A 17,014-nucleotide genomic window follows, 5' to 3' on the forward strand; every position below is an offset into this window, starting at 1 on the left:
TGTTTTGCAGGAGCAATGGTCACCTAATGCTGCCCTTCTGGCTGTGCTTGTACAGGTGCTCTTTGAGAGCGAGAAGAAAAGGCTTCCAAAATGAGCAGACAGGCACTAAATAAAATTCATGGCAGGGAGAGCTTTAAAGACTTCTGTCACAAGCTTGTGTCCATTTACAGAGTAGCCAAATAAGCTGCACAAGTGCAGGCCCTGAGACAGGGCTCAGGATCTTTGGCAAAACTACAGATCTTTGCCAGCCTGATTTATAGCAGCTCCTCTCTTTATTGCTTCTTTGATTTTGTCTACCTTGTTTAAAGGTGTCCAGCCACTAGAGTGCAGCAGGACACAAACATGGAGCAGGGCATTATGAGCCTCTGCTGGCCTGTCTGCAAGTCCTGCCCAGGCTGGGCTCACCTACCTGTGAATGAAGTGGTTCTCCTCCAGGTACTGACACCCACAAGCGATGTCACGGGCCACGTGGAGCAAGTCCAGCATGGAGAGGGAGGAGGGCTGATTCTGCCAAAAGACAAGGCACACACATGGGTCAAAAGCAGAAATATGGTGTGATTTGTTGCTGCTACAGCGCTGGGAGCTCTCCAGCAAGTGACAAAGGGATTAGGAAAATGCACAAGAGAGAGTTCATACCATGAACTATGAAAGGATGTGCAGACACAACGTTATACAGATCCCAGAGACAGAATCAGAACAGACAGAATCATCAGGATCTGACTTTCCAGCTCCATTGGGATGCCCCTGTAAGAATTTCCCCCAGTTCTTAGGGCAGATTCTTCTGAATTTTCAGCACGATTTTTGAGATTTGTAGCCTGAACTGTTCTTCACTGAGTTTCTTTGTATTATTGCCAGCTCCTCTCTAAAGTCACCTTGAACCACGGGAATGACATTTTGTATAATGGCATGAGTCACATTTGCTCTTTCCCTCCTCCACATCTGTGTAGGTTTTATCTTGCCCCTTAGAGCACTGACACAATTCTGTGTAGCCAAGGGCTATGGAAGACTAAGGCTGCCAGCTCCTTGTTCCTGCCCCTCTGATGAAGCCCACAGCCCTTGCCAGGAGGAGGCAGATGCTTCAGTGGAAAGGGCAGGATTCACACTCAGTGCCTACAGCCAAACCACAGCTGCTGCCCTGAGGGGTGAATCAGTGATTCCTGGGGTGTGAATCAGTGATCCCCGTGGTGAGATTTAGTGATCCCTGTGGTGAGATTCAGTGATCCCTGGTGATCACTGGGGGGAAGTGCTGCTGCCAGTGGAGTGATGAGAAACAACCGGGTGGCAGTGACTGCTCATGGCACAACAACCATTTCATGGCTGAGTGTTTATCAGCCTTAGTTATTGGAGCAAACAAGCTTGTCACACTCCTTGGCTCTCTCTTAGGACACCAACCAGCCAGCCTAGTCCCCAAAAGGCACACCTGCCCCTGGGGTTCTCACACCAGTGCACAAATCAGCACTCCAGTGACAGGGACTGCTGGCTCTCCAGCCCATTTCCAGATGCATGCCATGCTGTGCTGGCCATCCCACCTAAATCACTGCAAAATGGGACTGGAAATAAGTCCAGGCTCTGCAGCAGCCACTAGTTAAACAGTGGTCATTGGCTGATAAAACTTAAAAACAAAAACCAAAAATCAACCAAACAAAAAAAACACAACCAAAACCAAACAACAACAACAACAAAAACCCCTCAAAAAAACCCCAAAAAACCAACTTAATGTCCTCTGAAAAAAAACCTGGCCTCAAAACTTGAGTAATGAAATAATTGAAAAATGGTGCATCTTTGTCCGAACAAAGCCTGCTTTGTCCAATGCAGGGCCATAAACCAAAATGACACCTTGTTCCACCTGCCTATATTTTATTATTTACACAGTATAGTTCATTGCATATATATACTCACTGATTTTTTAAACACTGGACTGCATCTCCTCTTAAACTTTTCTCTTTACAGAGTAACTATTTTCTGCAAACATAAAGCAGCTCTTTCCCTGCCATTTTGTGGGGAAGGGGGAATAATCTCTTTTACCTCTGTGAGTTAAAGTGACTCACCAGCTACACAAGATGGCTACAATAAGAAAGAATGCACATCTTCTTTTTCCCTTGCAGGGCATAACCAAGGGGAAATTAATATCTCAATCTACCCATTCCCTGCTCTTTTGAGCAAGGGTCAGAAACCTGAAGTGAAAACTGAGCAAAAAGCCCAATTCTTTACTCTACAATCGATTTCAGACTCAGGCTATACTGCAAAGCAGTTAGTAGGCTGAAGCCACAAGCTCATTTGATTTGAACTGCATAGCTTTTTTCTCTTTTTCCATTTTTTTTTCCTTCTTGCTTTCCTTTTTTTCTTCTTGCTTTCCTTCCTCAGATGAATTCCTTCCACCTTTTATTTGGCTAAATACAATCCTAAAACAGATGTGACTGCCCAGCCAAGGACAATTTAGCCATGTAATTTGTTTGAAAAATGGAGGTTTGGGATTCATTTTGCAAGGGGGCAGCCTTGAGACACACCAAAAGATTCGCTTTACAGCTTTTGCTCCCCAGATGAATGGATGATGCCAGCTGCAATGCTCCACTGCTCAGGGCAGTGGGCATGCTGGAACCACTGGTGTGACACCTCCCAGGTGAGGCTGAATCTTGCCAAAGGTGAATGAAATTCTGTGTATTGTTCAGTGTAATCACTGCTCTGTGCAACACAAAGGAGAGGAATCATTTATCCATATATGATTTCTCTCCCAGAGCTGGGCTTTGATTGCTGTGCTGTGTGTGAGAAAGATCAGCACTGAACTTCCCAGAATGGACAATTCTGCAATGCTCACACTGAGATAAGGCTCCAATTCCAGGAGTCTCTGAATCTACTAGGTTGTCTCTCTGCAGATGAGGGGGAAGAGGTAATCCTGTAATAGATGTGAAACTGTATTAGAAATGGAACAGAAAAAGCCTTCAGGGCTGTCAGCCATGGGCCCATGGGGAATTATGAATCTGAACCTTATGGAGCGGACCTAGATGGCATAAATGAAAATATTCCATGAGAATCACTGGTCTTGTATCAGTGATGATCATTCTTGCTTAGAGTCCAGAAAAATCATTACATATTGGCTGACCTGAAACTTCATTTTTTACATGAAGAACACAGATGAACAACATGCAACAATGCTAGCAGCATGTCCATCTCATTAAGTTGGATCCTGTGCTCTGATACCTCCTGCAGTTGCCTTAGCTTTCCATTTCATGTCCCTTGCAATGCCTTCACTCCCCCCTTCCCTTCATTCACCTTCTCTTTCACCATTCCCTCCTCTCCATTTCCTGCTTTTCAGTGTGCCAGTGCACAGCAGCGCGCTGCAGGTGTCTTGTTCCAAGCCACACAGATTGTAGCTGGCCAGTGGCAAATGGTGGTCTCTCCAGCATGGTGCTTTCTTTTTCCATAAGCCTTGGAATTAGTGCCAAGTTAGTGTCTTTAACACCTCTATTAAGTCTATCCAAAACTAGAAAATGAATTTGATGTTACTGCCAAGGAAGTGAAAAGAGCAAGTAGGGGATGAAGATTGAGACTGAACATGTAAATCTCTTTTGTAGTTAGGCTGAAAGTAAAAGTAGGTGGGAAAGACAAGGTAAAAGAAATTAGCTGGAAAATACAAAAGTGGAAAGAAAATAAGGAGAAAGGCAGTAATTCATATGGTGCTTATTGCAGAGTAAGAAGTGCATCTCTGCCACCCTCCAGATAGGGCTTGTGTTGAATTAAGTCCTTTTGGAAGCAAAGCTCATCAAAGCCTCTTTACTCTGCACTATCCCTTGTCTTTCCTTTCCTTTAATAGCCCTGACAAGCTGGACATTCAGCCTGCTATGCCCACCTTCTGCCTGTCTTCCCTGAATGAACAACAGGAGGAAAAAAGCAGCTCAGGGTTCATTAAGAGCTGTGCAACAATACATCCACCAGCACTGAGCCACAGGCCTTATGTACAGAGACTCTGTCACACCTTGAGTGTATGCAGAGGGTAAATCCACTTCCAGGGCTGGATGCCATACTTCACAGAGCACAGTGCCCTGCACACATCTCAGTTCTCATCAGTCATAGTCTCCTTGCCTCGCAGTTTGTGAGCCAGCAGTCAAAAACGCACCAGAGGCTGATTTCTCAGCACTCACAGGTGCCACTGGCCCCTCAGAAGCTGCCCCAGCAGCCAGATAATGAATTACCCTGTCATCCTTGCCAGGCAGACACCACATGGGATGGTTGCAGAAGCAGGGCAAGGCAAGGGGAAAGAAGGTATTAGAATGGAGCAAAACAGTGTGGATCTGTGTCTGCACAGAGTCAGGCTGCCCACATTCACCCAGCTGTTAAAGCGGGAATGGAAACTGCTTTCCTGGATCAGTTTCAGCTTGCACTACCCATCTGCATCTGAAGCTCAGCTTTCCTAAAGTGTGGGAGACATGGGACAAAGCAGAAAACAGGGGCATCAATCCAAGGTCTGCTTCACTCCTGGGGGCAGGTTAAATGCTGAAACCAGGGAGAATCTTCAAGATGACAGGAAAAGGCCTTGTGCCTGGTAGTTGCTATGGTCAGTCTCAGGTAACCTCAAACAGGTCAGGAAAGACAAGTGTCTTAGGTTGGAAATGGGGGTGCGTATTCTGTTCCTGTCAGAGGTGGGGCAGTTTTCTTTATCCCTTCCACAACCAATCCTCCCTCCAAGAGATATCTTCTGTTAATAGGCCACTGAGTGTCTCTGCATGACTGATAAAATTACATCATCCCATTCTGAGGTGCTCTGCCGGAAAGAAGAGGAATGGAAAAGAAGAGGAGCGACTGTGAGGACAGAAAGATAAATACTAAGGAAGCAATGGAGTGAACCATCAGCCTCTTCTGCCATGGGTTTTCACAGGGGTTGCACAGAGCTACTGCTGACAGGAACAGAAGTCGCGGTAAGGAAGAACTCATGACTGAGGTAGGGCCAAACAAAAAAAAAAAAAACTCCTCAGATCAGAAGGCTCAGAAGACTCCCATGACTTCATCCTGTTGAGATTAAGGGCTGTTTCATCTACAAAAGGAGCTGGCTCATTTTACTGCAAGTAGGTAAAAATTCCTCCTGTGCAGGACTAGTGTTCTTGGTGGTTCCTCGCAAGATCTATACCATCACTGAGCCGGCTTCCCTAATTTAAGCAGCCAAACCCCATTGTGTTTCACCTGCCCCTTCCCACATCTTGCACAGCCTGGCCTGGCAGTTTTGAACAAAGCTCTTACCTGGCAGCACATCCTGTCTGTGCCATTTTACACTGCACTGGGTGAGAGTGGGGACCACATTGCAGAACACGAATTTCCCCATTCACCTGCAACCAAGTTCAGCCCATTTGTAGGAGCATCTCTAGGTGCTTCAGAAAAACAACCTGTATTTATAAAGTCTGCTTGCTCAGATTTCAGAGCACTTTCCTTTCTGGGTGTTTACCCTCCTTATCCAGGAAGGAGCCACTTTATTGCAACCTGTTCAAGACTGCAGTGCTTCTGAATCTCACAGACCATTTTATATGTCTGAAAACTACACTGCATGGAAAAAATAAAAAGTTTATCTGTTTCCAGATGCCTCAAGGAAGACTCTTATTGATAACTGTTGGATCAAATTTGTGTCTTTCTTGTACTGATAAAATGCAGCATTTTGTCCTCTGTCAAACTTAGAGACAAAATATGAAGCTGGGCCCTGGCCTTAAACTTAAGCAATATCTGAGTGACTTTCTGACCCAGGGACTCAGAGGAAGCTCTATTATTCTGAAATACTGAATTCTCTCTAAAAGTCGCAATTAATTTCTTCCACATTTCTAGCTGTCTCTTCCTATTGATGCTGATTTCAGTGGGGAAAATCTTTAAAACTCTGGACTAAAGATATTTTCTATTAAGTTGACAGCTCCAGACTGGATTGTCTCCTTGCCTATGCCAAATTTGAACTGACAGGTATCCACAGAAACGCATCTGATCAGCAGTTTGAATAATGGGTTTATTTTTTTAATATTACTAGCTCAACATTTCCCCCCAGCCTGCCCCCAACTGGCGAAAAGAACGTAAGAATTGAGTTTAACTTTTTTTTTTAGACTTTGATTCTGTTCTTTTTTTAGGTAGTATCTGCAATGTTATCTAGCAAAGTCCAGGGATGAGGCACCTCTGCATAGCCCCAGCAGCATCCGTTCCTTATCCTGCTGGCTCCTGCCTTCACGTGGTCTTACAACAGCAGAAATTTTGTGACCATCTAAAATGCTGGGAAATAGTATCTGCAGAGATGAGCTCTTTTATAGCCAAGTGTTTGCCTCATGGCAGCAGCTCTCTAAACAAACCACAATTTACTCTTTCCTCACCGGTCTAGGGCGTGTTTCCCTCAGGAAGGATTTCAGGTCTCCCCCAGCCATCAGCTCCAGCAGGATGAAGCGGGGCAGGGCCTGCAAGCTCACCCCGATACAGCGCACGATGTTCTGGTGGTTGAACTTGCTGTGGAGACAGGAACACACACTTGCGGAACAACTTTGACCCAAAAAGCAGAAAGCATTCAAACCTTTTTGCTGCAGGGAATGTTTTGTTTTTGCACTTTTTAAATTTATTTTTTTTTTTCCCCAGAAAATAACAAATCTCAAAGGTAGGGCAGCTGGATAAAGCTAAAGCACTACCCCTGCATTCCGTGTCTGGCTGGACAGTGTAGGGACAGACGGAGGTGGGGAAGCAGTGGCTTTTGCTTTTCCTCTCCCTATTTTCTGCATTCTTTTTGGGCTACAGCAGGACTTGTGGGGCATAGGAAGCAGAACATGTCTGATAACAGAGAAAAGTCTGCTTTTAATTTCCCCATCCAAGGCAGAAGTTGGGCTAGGGCAATGTTGTTCTAAGTAACACACTGACACAGGGATCTGCTCTTGGGGGATGTTTCTTGAGGTCAAGTCTCTAATACTTCCTTATTTCCCCACCTCTCAAATGAAAGTAGCTCCATGGATTCTGCTGTCTGACACATGACATGACAGCAGCAAAATGTCAATGCCATCTGTTAGTTTTGATTAGTCAAACCCAAGTTCCTAAGGTATGTTCTCCTCTCTAAGAGAAATTTAAAAAATCTTATTATAAATTCTAAAATCTGGGCTTTAAATTTTTCACTTTGGGTAATGAAAACCAATGTGGATCCTTTTCAAAATTTAGCCTTTAATCATTTGGTGCCTCTTCATTTGTAAGAAGAACAGAAAAGGTTGGTAATGCCTATTCTATTTGTGCTAAAATTACTGTATAGATGTGCTGAGAGGACACCACCTATAAAAAACCTTTTTTCTTTATTTTGTTGGGCTTTGCAAGCCAACACAAGTGGTGTTGATGTGATTCATACACACCTAATAATGAGAGCTTCCATGAGGAAGTCGAGCTCATCTTGCTCTGAACACACTTCTGGCAATGTCTGGAAAAGAAAGAACAGGTTGACAAGGAGAAGATACTTCAACTTACAGATTAGAACACCTGGCACTAACATTGTCTGCAGCAATCCTTCTTTAAAAGAAACTTCACTCTAAGCCACTAAAGCATTGCTAAACTAGACTGTGAAGCCTGTTGAATGGTAAATATCTGAACTCCTGACCCATCAACGCCACTGTCATCCTCCTCCCAGCAAAGGAAACAGCCCAGAGTGCACAGAGAAAGTTCAACATATGAGACTCTGCTGTATAGAGGATGAGGAATGAGATCACAGCTCCTGAGTTCCCTGCAGTTCAATGATCCTACCTTCCTGCAAGGCTGGGATCTATAACCAACAGCAGAACAGTGCTGCTATGTAATCTCTAAGAGAAAACAAACCAGCTAGACTGCTGAAGGCCTGGATAACTCTACCAGGGTCTCTTAGGATTTATCTTCACATCCAATGCTTATCCATCCTGTAAGGGAGTGGTGAGATCCTTGGAAAACCAGCCATCTCCTACTTGCAGGGTCTTTGATGTATGTGCCAGCAGCTTTTGGCCCTGTGAAGACTTTTGGACAGATTACCAGCTAGGTGTAGCATGGGGAGGATAGACAGAGGATAGATTTAGTTCTCATTCCTGCAGCCTGCTGTGGCTCTGTGGGAAATCTTTGCCTATTTACTATGCACAGACTTCTTTTAGTAGTCTCACATACCCATATCCTACAAGCTGTACCATTGCTGTGATGGATTACAGTGTTGCAACAGAGCAGCAATATTTCTAGCCACATCCTTCAGGACTTATAGCAACACTTCACTCATCTTCATTGTTACAATGCATTGGGACTCTGGGGTGAAAGGTGCATGAAACCATCATGATAACTCATACACTGTCACTTACTTTCACAGCCACCTGCAAGGGAGTGGGGTCGCTGGGGATCCCTGTCACCTGACCTTCATATACCTCACCAAAGGCTCCGTGGCCCAAACCCCTGGACAGACCAGAGAAGACAAGAAGGTTTTACTACAGAGAACACACATTATAACACTGTGGACACAGCTCACAGAACGGGCTCACAATTTTCATGGCAGTGTAACAGGGAGAACTGGATATTGACAATATGGTCTCACCAGACCTTGGCGAGATCTTTCATGAACCTACATTTTATTTAATTGTAAGGGAAAGCAGTCCTTGGAAGTGAACATTCCCCAGTGAAATCGAGCTGGTGGCATTGCAGCACATAACAGAGAGTACTCATCTATGGCTTTGGTATCAGTGCTCAGTGGTGGGTGCTCCAAAACAGATCAATAAAGACAGGACTTTAGTCTTGCTGTTTACACACCCTAAACACATTAACAGTTCCCCTGATATTTCTGCATCACCATTAAACAAAACATTGAGCAAGAAACTAGGAGGCACAATGATTCTTAAAAGACCTGAATTCTAAACCAAATAACTTTTCCTGACTTATTGTGTGATTCTGGGCAAGTACCTTAGCCAGTAAATGGTGATGACAGTGCTTTGTAAAGCACTCAGCTCTAGGAATTTGTGCTGAGAATTGTTTCTGGCAGTGATCATGTTATGAAACTTACAGTTTTATTTTGAATAAGATTGCAAGAAAAAGAGAAAGGAATAAGAGTAATCATAAAATAGATCCTGTTCCATGTCCTTGTGATACAGATTTTGCATACTTGTCTATTCACTCCTGACTCAACATTAAGTCAACTGGTACAACAACAACTATTTCACATCAGTGGCCTCTCATAATGACATGGTGAAATATGGCAGAGGATGAGGCTGCACCCCAAATCCTGAGTCCCTCTTAACCCTGCATGGGCTGCACATTGGGCAGTAGCTTTTCCAGCCTCTGAGAGGCATCCCTGCATCTTGGTCTGGGAAAAAGGCTCTCAATACAGCTCTCTTCTACAGCATGCACTCTCCTGTTAGAGCCAGGTCTGGGCTGAGGGCTGCACTGATTCTGTTCTCTGCTGTATCTATGGACTGCTTTTGCATGGGCTGTTGCCCTCCTGTCCATATGAACAAGGAGGAACAATCTGCTCTGCTGTTCCTTAAGCTCTGTCTCTAGTTTTGCCAGGATAGAACCAGTCTGGCAGTGAAACCACACTGAGGACTCGTGTTGCCTGTGACTCAACCACTTTGTGTAATAACGTTTTGTAGGTATCAGCTTGAGACACCATTCTTGGCTCTGTCTGACCAACCTATTACAAACTGAGGGGATAGGCCAGATCTTTATAGCTCATAACTCACCCTCCTTCCAAAAAGTCCACTTTCCCTTCCCTTGTCAGTTCCCAGCTGTATCCTCTGCTATCTGCTTGCCACACTTCAAAAATCCTTTCAAAGTCCAAGTGGCAAAGGGAGCAGCAGCACAGTGTACACTGGAAACCTCCAGGTGCAGTCCAGCAAGATGTGCAGGTTAAGGGGGAATGAGATAAGAGACAGCAAAACATTGCAGACTACATAGACTGCTCTGAGCATAATTTTTTTTCAGCACTTTAAGCTTCCCAATTTTTCAAGGACTCCTGCTTCCACTTTTTATTTTTTTGTGTAACACTGCATGGTATCAGGGTACTGTCACATTCACAAATATCCTTCAGTAGAGCAGTGTGCAAGAACTCAGCATTTTCAAGTTTTTCTTAGGAGACACTTTAAAACTTTTCAGAAGTTCTCATCTAAATGCAATTATGTTGCTGGCTTTATATCCCTGACTTTTAAATTCTGTCTGGCATTTTCAAATCCATTCCTTTCCTTGCTATTGCACTTAAGGATGTCATTGTCTTTACCAAAGATCCCATCAAAAATTTAAAAGAGCCTCCTACAAACTTCAGCCATCCCAGAATTTCATCGGCTCATGGCAATGGGCCATCTACTGCATAGCCTGTAAAAGATGTAACTGAATTACTGGTGATGATTATTCAGTTCTCCTCACAATCCCAGGAGAATAACACTGCACCTGTAGAAGGTCAAGGCGAATGCCAAAATCTAGTCCTCTGCACACGAGCCTAACTACTGCAGCTTTACATTTTATGAAAAGGGGTATGAACCTAAAAGTGCACAAGAATTTGCACGAAGCCATGCATTCACACCTCTCTAGGAGAGCAGGGATACGTGGGTGTACAACGAGAAAGGTGGGGAAGGCAAAGATGAATTTACCGGATGAGGGAGATGTTTTTTCGAGGCACCTCTTTAAGGTCACTAATGGATGTGGTTTTCCCTGCAAAGCAGTAGTTGGGGTTGTAGTCTGTCATGATGGTGGAGGTACGCAGCTTGCTCAGTTTGTACTCTGGGCTCTGCAGCTCCATCTGCATGGCTTGCAGCTCCTGGTGCTTGCGGCGATACACTAAACACAGAGAACACAGTTAACCACATCCAGAGACTGGATTTGGGACAGCCCTTCTCACTGGGACTCACTGTGGTGTGGCCAGTCTTGGCAATCAAACCAGCCAGTGACACTGGCATATTTCTGTACATCGAATAATTTCAGATAGAAAATGGGATCTGAAGATATCCAGGAACCTTTGATTTACAAAGAAACAGGCTTTGCTTATGGCCTGTCTGGGAAAAGTAAAAGGACTTTCACTTTTCACATCTCAGAGTTCTGATGCTTTTTTTATGCTCTATTTAGTTTAACCAGACCTTCCAAATACAAGTCCAGTTTGAAATTTGTGGGAGGTGGGGTATAACCAACTTTCCTAAATCACACAGAAGTGACTAAAGTCTGAAATGAACTATTGCATCAAATTGTTCAAAATGGATAGCCTAAGCTGTTTCCTCAGAATAACACATTGTACATAAAAAATAACTGATTTTCCAAAACTTCCTCTGTTTCTAAACAACAGAGTAGGACTACATTTGAAGTCAGTTTATGGTATGTTATATTCCTTGCATCACTTCACTGATACTTCTGCAACACCATTAAAAACCACACCTTGAAAGAAGACATCCTGAGGATATTCCTTGAAATATTAACTGATATTGCAGGATTTTTTCTAAAAGAAGATGACAATCAGGAGCAGGCTAAATCACTATTGATTTCTGTGGGAGCTGGATTGAGCCCAAAGACTGTGACGGCAATAGTTATTGCATCTTCTCCAGCAGATGTTGCTCAGGGGAAAAATGGAAGGGGTAAACATGCACTTGCAAAGATGGATGTAATGACCTATCCACAAACCCTTCCTCTCCTCCATTTTCCTCCTCATTGCCTTTGCTTTGATTTTTTAAACCATTGCCCTTTCCTGAGATGGAAATGATAGGCTCATTGGATGGAAAGAGGATTACTCTTCCACTCCTGAGAAGTATTTAGTCATTGTAAAAAGGCACTGTCAGGACAGAAATCATAGGTGTAGGACCATGTGCATGCAACTGATAACTCCTGAAATCCTTAAAACCAAAACAGCTGTGCAGATCTAATTTCCTGCTCTTGGTTCATCCCCCTCCTTCCCCAGACCACACACAGTGTGGACAAAGAAAGGTGGTAAAGCCGTGGTTTGAATCCTTGACTCCTTTTCATTGATTCAAATCTATTCTGCTTGCACCAAATGCAAGTGAGCGATTGTTTAAAGTAAGAACACGAAAAGGTGAAAAATACCTTTTATAACTTCAAATAAAAATGCCAAGAATACCCACATCCTACTAAGGAGCAGTTTGTGAAAGGGGAACCTATGTGAGAGTTTAAGCTTAAAGAGCATTAAGAGGTGAAATCTGTACATAGGCACACAAATAAAGAAGCTTTTAGGCATTAAACAGCAGCAAATCTCACAAAACCAGAAGCAGCTGTGTTCTGGCAACTGCACAGTACAACACAAAAAATAATGTCTCTTTTGAGATGCAGTCAGTAACTGAAGCCTCCTCGAATTGGTCATTGTGGTTAGAAACAACTACAGAAATCTGAAGATGTGTGTGGGAAGGTGTCATTAAATACAGCAGTAGCTCAAAACCTGAATCCCTTTGCCTCTCAGGGCCCAATTATCCCTAGCTCAGATCCAGCCCTCATACGAAAATATCTTTTGCAGAGAAACACTCACCTATCATGATTCCTGAAAAAGCCAAAATTAAAGCAGCCACCAATGCTGAAGTCACTACAGACAAGACCAAGGAGAAAGGGAGACGAACCACTGGCTCAGCTGCAACAGAAAGAAGGAATTACATGTTTGAAATTATCTTCCAGGAGCCACTTTTTTGCCACCAGATTTTTTTCTGCTCTTCTTTCCATTCGCCATCTGCTGCTCCAATAGTGTAGGAGCAACCTCTGGCATGACCAGTTCTCAGGATCTATGACTTCTCATACCTCATTGTTTCACTTTTCTCAATTACTATCAAGTCATTAAAACAGATGGTTCACTATCAATGAATTAACATGTGAACTCCCTGGGTGCAAAAGCAAGACCATAAAAACCAGGGGCAGGAGGTTGGGGGCGGGGGGGGAGGTGAAAAGAACATTACATTGTTTGGGTTGAAGTGCTGCTATCAATGCCAAATCACAGCAAAAGCAGGAGGACTGCAATATATCATCTCCTAAATGCATGTAATCCAGGCGGAAAAACCTGATAACAGTGCAGTGAAGCTGCATCTTCATGTGGGATCGTGCTATTAAGCTTTACTTCACCTTGACAAAATGACCATACTTTTTACCCATCTTACAGGCAGGAATGGTAAAAACACAACAATTTTCCCATGCCAGTGACAAAGCTGAAAGCAGGATCCCAAACCCCTGGGGTGACCTGCTCTAAATGCTGCACAAGAATAGGAAGCAAACCTAGTAATGGAGCTCTGAGCACCTGGTTTTGAAAGAAAGGCAAGCACAGGCACTGTATTTAGTTTTTCTCAGAGAAATCTTGCACAGAATTTCCCACAGTTTCTGAAGTTTTACCTTAAATGTCCAGTTCCACAGGAATCATATTTTCTTTCACCTTGCACTTTTTCTTTTTTTTTTTTTCCCTTTAAAGAACTGGTCTGAAATTTAAGTTCAACTGGAAAATTCTTTCAGCGAGCAGACTTTCAGGATTTCAGAGCAGACTCTGAACACCAGCACAAGCAGACATAGAATTTGATTCTGCTTAGATCTGCCCAGGAAGCCAAACATATACTGCAGAGCAAAGCAGCACTGCTGCTCAGTGCCCCAGTCCTCAGAGCTGCTGAGGCTATATCCTGGCAAAACAGCTCTGCAGCATACACCAGCAGGGAAGAAAGTAACATTCTACTGCAGCCAGGTTTAAGAAAGATTAGACACACTTTCAGGATGTCTTACAGTCCAAACTACAGCCTTTGGCCATGCATTTTCTGTCCCACATGTTAGCAGTACCCCACACACCTACTTACCTGTGCAAGACACACCATCCTCTGCCAATTCTGTGCCTGGCTCACAAAAGCAAATGACTTTTTGAGTCTCAAGATCAACATGGCACTCGTCCATCTCACAGTGACTGCAGTTAAGGTGCAGCCTAATTTCCACCTCTCCGTGCCCCTCTGTCACTAAGGAGTGGATGAAGAAGCTCAGTTAATTAGTGTAAAGACCATTCTTATCATTTCCTTGGGTTCACTCTTTTTTTTTCCCGGCCTTTACTCCCTCCAAGACGAATCACTGCATTATCTTCAAAACTTTCTGGCTGAATCCACCAGGCCAGAGTGCATCTGCATTTGAAAATACTTCTGGCTGTTTTAAAGGAAACTTTCTTTTTTTTTTTTAATGAGTAGATTTTTTTGTTGTTGTTGTTGTTTTCTGAACACATTGCAAACATATTAAAGACACTGACTTCTGGGAAAATACAGGCTGGAGTGGCAGCATTTATCACTCCCATGCACTGCTGGGCAGCACCTGGATATTTTACCAAGGGATGCTCTAAGGAACTTGCTTTTTAGTGAGTAGTCAGGTGTTTTGTCTGTTTCTTTCCTAAAATATCTGAGCTATGATGTTCTTTATTACTTTCCTTGTCCAAAATTATTCTGTAAACTGGTAGACTGTACTGCTGGCAGTGTTTCCTAATAGGCTTGATGCTTCCTCTCTCTGTTTTTTTCCTGCTACTTCTGCCTATTCTCTGCTGTATTTTATATACTTTCTGCCTCCTCATGTTCATGACACTGAGCTGCACCCCAAAAGGTTGTATGGGGTCCTACTATTTTTAAAATGAAACAAACCCATGAGAAGACTTCTGACCAGTATGAATACCTTTAAGTGCTGGAGTGTATAAAGTACCAATTGGGTTAATAAAGGACACACCATCCTCCCCATCCATCTCTGGGTCATTGTCCACTGCAGCATTGCCACCTATGTCAAACCAGAAGTTACCTTAACAGACTGAGGCTCACAGAACAATAAAACACAGATAAACATGGCAACATGCATGAATTCAGCCTTTTAGGGAGGCATCCAAATGAAAAAAACATAAAAAGTAAAGCATTTAATATATAGGGAATATTTAGCAAGTTGTGGCATGAACTACTGGACTTTAGAACTTCAATTTAATAATGAAGCTTGTGACAATCAATCAATCAATCAATTAGCTCTGATCAGGCAGACTGTTGCAAACTAAGGCACAAACTTCATCTTTAACCATTTGGATGCTGTGAAACATACAAGCCCTCGTTAAAATTTATGTAGCCAAGAGACTGGAAAGCACCAGTACTCCAGGGCTAAGTTAGTACCCTGCTGATCAAGGCATGTACTGTGTCAGCAGAGGGAATGAATACCTGATATCCTTCCTCTCCTTTGCACCCTAAAAGCAGGGTGGTCAACCAGGAGTGGAGACTGAAGGAATTTTTGAGTTGCTCATTTGTGCTTGAGCATATGGAACCAGAAGCAAAGTATGGGCAATAGATAACAAATATTAGAAACACATATAATTTGTACTTCAAGCATGCAATGATTCCCCCACCCCACCCAAAAATAGCTTTTTTGCTTTAATTGTCTTCAGTGAAATAAAAAAAAAAAAAATCATGTGAGTCATTCTGTCGGAAAAAGAAGCATTACACAGGAACATTGGTACAAAACATGCACTTAATCATTTAAACTCATTACTTCCTCTCAATATTTCTAGGCTACCTTCTACTTAATTTAAGCTGTGGAGAACCAGGGGTTAAAGAGTCCACCACAGTGCAGATGGCTGCAGAAACTATGTGGCCCAGGAGACTATGGGTTAGTAGAGATCTTGAATCTGGCCCACACCAGTTGTAATCAACATAATGCCATCTGACAGCTGCCCTGAGACACAGAGGCACATGAAATTAGCTCCTTGTTGACTGAAGTCATATTAAGAGGGGTGCTGGCTGGCAGCCTGAGCCTCTGCCCCCAGAGACCACTGTGCAGGACCAAAGCCCACCCACAGCAGGACAGGGGAGAAGCTGCATCTTTCCCCTGGCATAAAGCCTGGCTGCCAGTCTCCAGGACCAAAGTCCTCCAAACACAGGTGCTGGCAACTAGAGCACATAGCTGTGGCTCCTCTTGCTCCAGCACTCTCACCCCAATGTGAAAAGCTCAGGAATAACAGCAAGATCTTAATGTCACATTTTGCAGAGCGCAAAGCCAGGGTTGCAGCTGAAGGAGTGGCCTCTGGCTCTTTGCTCAAAGCCTAAATGAGTTCATCTAGCGCTAAAAAGGCAACACACAGACATACTAGTACATAACAGTCAAATATGCTAGCTACAGGAGAGTTATCATCAGCATTTTGCTGATCATTAGCACTAAAGGAGGGGAAGGGACACCTTGAACACGAAGCCACTTTACCTATATATCCTCCGCCTCCTCCACCTGAGGAGCACCCCCCTCCACCCCCTCCGAAACCCCCTCTTGTCTCCCACCCCCACTTCTTCATGGCCTGGGGGCAGGATCTTCCTCCAGTAGCACCTTCCAGCAAGGATTTTCCTGACCACAGGAAGGAAGTGTTATCATTCCAGCCACCTCCACCACCTGCAGTTGAGAGAAGAGAAAAGGCACAGCCAGGGGTTACTTTTCCTGTTAGAAACACTGGAGGGATCTGAAGGACAAGAATCCATTCAAAACACCTCAGCTGAAAGTCATCATCTGCACCTCTTTTCACCCACCATACATACAAGGACAAGTATTTTCTATAGAAAAGGTAAAAAGATATCCCTACCTACTCTCCAACCACTTCTTTCTGGTTTCCAGAGCCTTCCCCCTCTGTCTAAAACACTCTTGAAATAAACCAATGCAAATTCTAAAGTAGAAAAAACTGAATTTATTGTAAGGGGTGTGAAAACATGTCCCACTCCTACTCTCCACACCACATACCAGTGACTCACTCTCAGGTCTCTGCAGAGGCTTCTAGACATGGTGCAATTACGCTTTTTCTGCATAAGCCAGAGAAACTCTTCTGCTGTCCACACAGCACAAAACAGTGCAGGGACCAGGACAGTCACATTGGCACTACCAACTCCCACATCAAAAATCAAACAACTTTGTTTATGAGAGGTACTGCATTATTTTGGGAGAATGTAGCCATTGTTATGGCTATACCATTTCTGACACTCTTATTTACCCCAAGTATCCAGCACTGTGGGTACCTTCTATTTGCATCTGTTACAACCCTTTGTTCCCCCTGAACTGTATTTTCATGAGTTTTACCTCGCCTTCTTGTGAGGAGGAG

At 43.7% G+C, this 17,014-nt stretch overlaps 1 protein-coding gene across 1 annotated transcript in view; it reads right to left on the reverse strand.

Moving 5' to 3' along the window:
• Positions 1-17,014, reverse strand: part of ALK (ALK receptor tyrosine kinase) — a 221,736-nt gene that overhangs the window by 6,487 nt on the left and 198,235 nt on the right. Inside the window, exons 15-23 of the mRNA XM_041489383.1 lie at positions 16,135-16,317; positions 14,581-14,679; positions 13,734-13,886; positions 12,440-12,538; positions 10,569-10,755; positions 8,298-8,388; positions 7,341-7,405; positions 6,333-6,462; positions 410-507 (exon numbers count right to left, since the gene is read on the reverse strand). Coding sequence (XP_041345317.1) covers positions 410-507; positions 6,333-6,462; positions 7,341-7,405; positions 8,298-8,388; positions 10,569-10,755; positions 12,440-12,538; positions 13,734-13,886; positions 14,581-14,679; positions 16,135-16,317 — 1,105 coding nt within the window. The remainder of the gene's footprint in view (positions 1-409; positions 508-6,332; positions 6,463-7,340; positions 7,406-8,297; positions 8,389-10,568; positions 10,756-12,439; positions 12,539-13,733; positions 13,887-14,580; positions 14,680-16,134; positions 16,318-17,014) is intronic.

The sequence above is a fragment of the Pyrgilauda ruficollis genome, unplaced genomic scaffold (genome assembly GCF_017590135.1).
Source record: "Pyrgilauda ruficollis isolate IOZ18807 unplaced genomic scaffold, ASM1759013v1 scaffold93, whole genome shotgun sequence".
Lineage (NCBI taxonomy): Eukaryota > Metazoa > Chordata > Aves > Passeriformes > Passeridae > Pyrgilauda > Pyrgilauda ruficollis.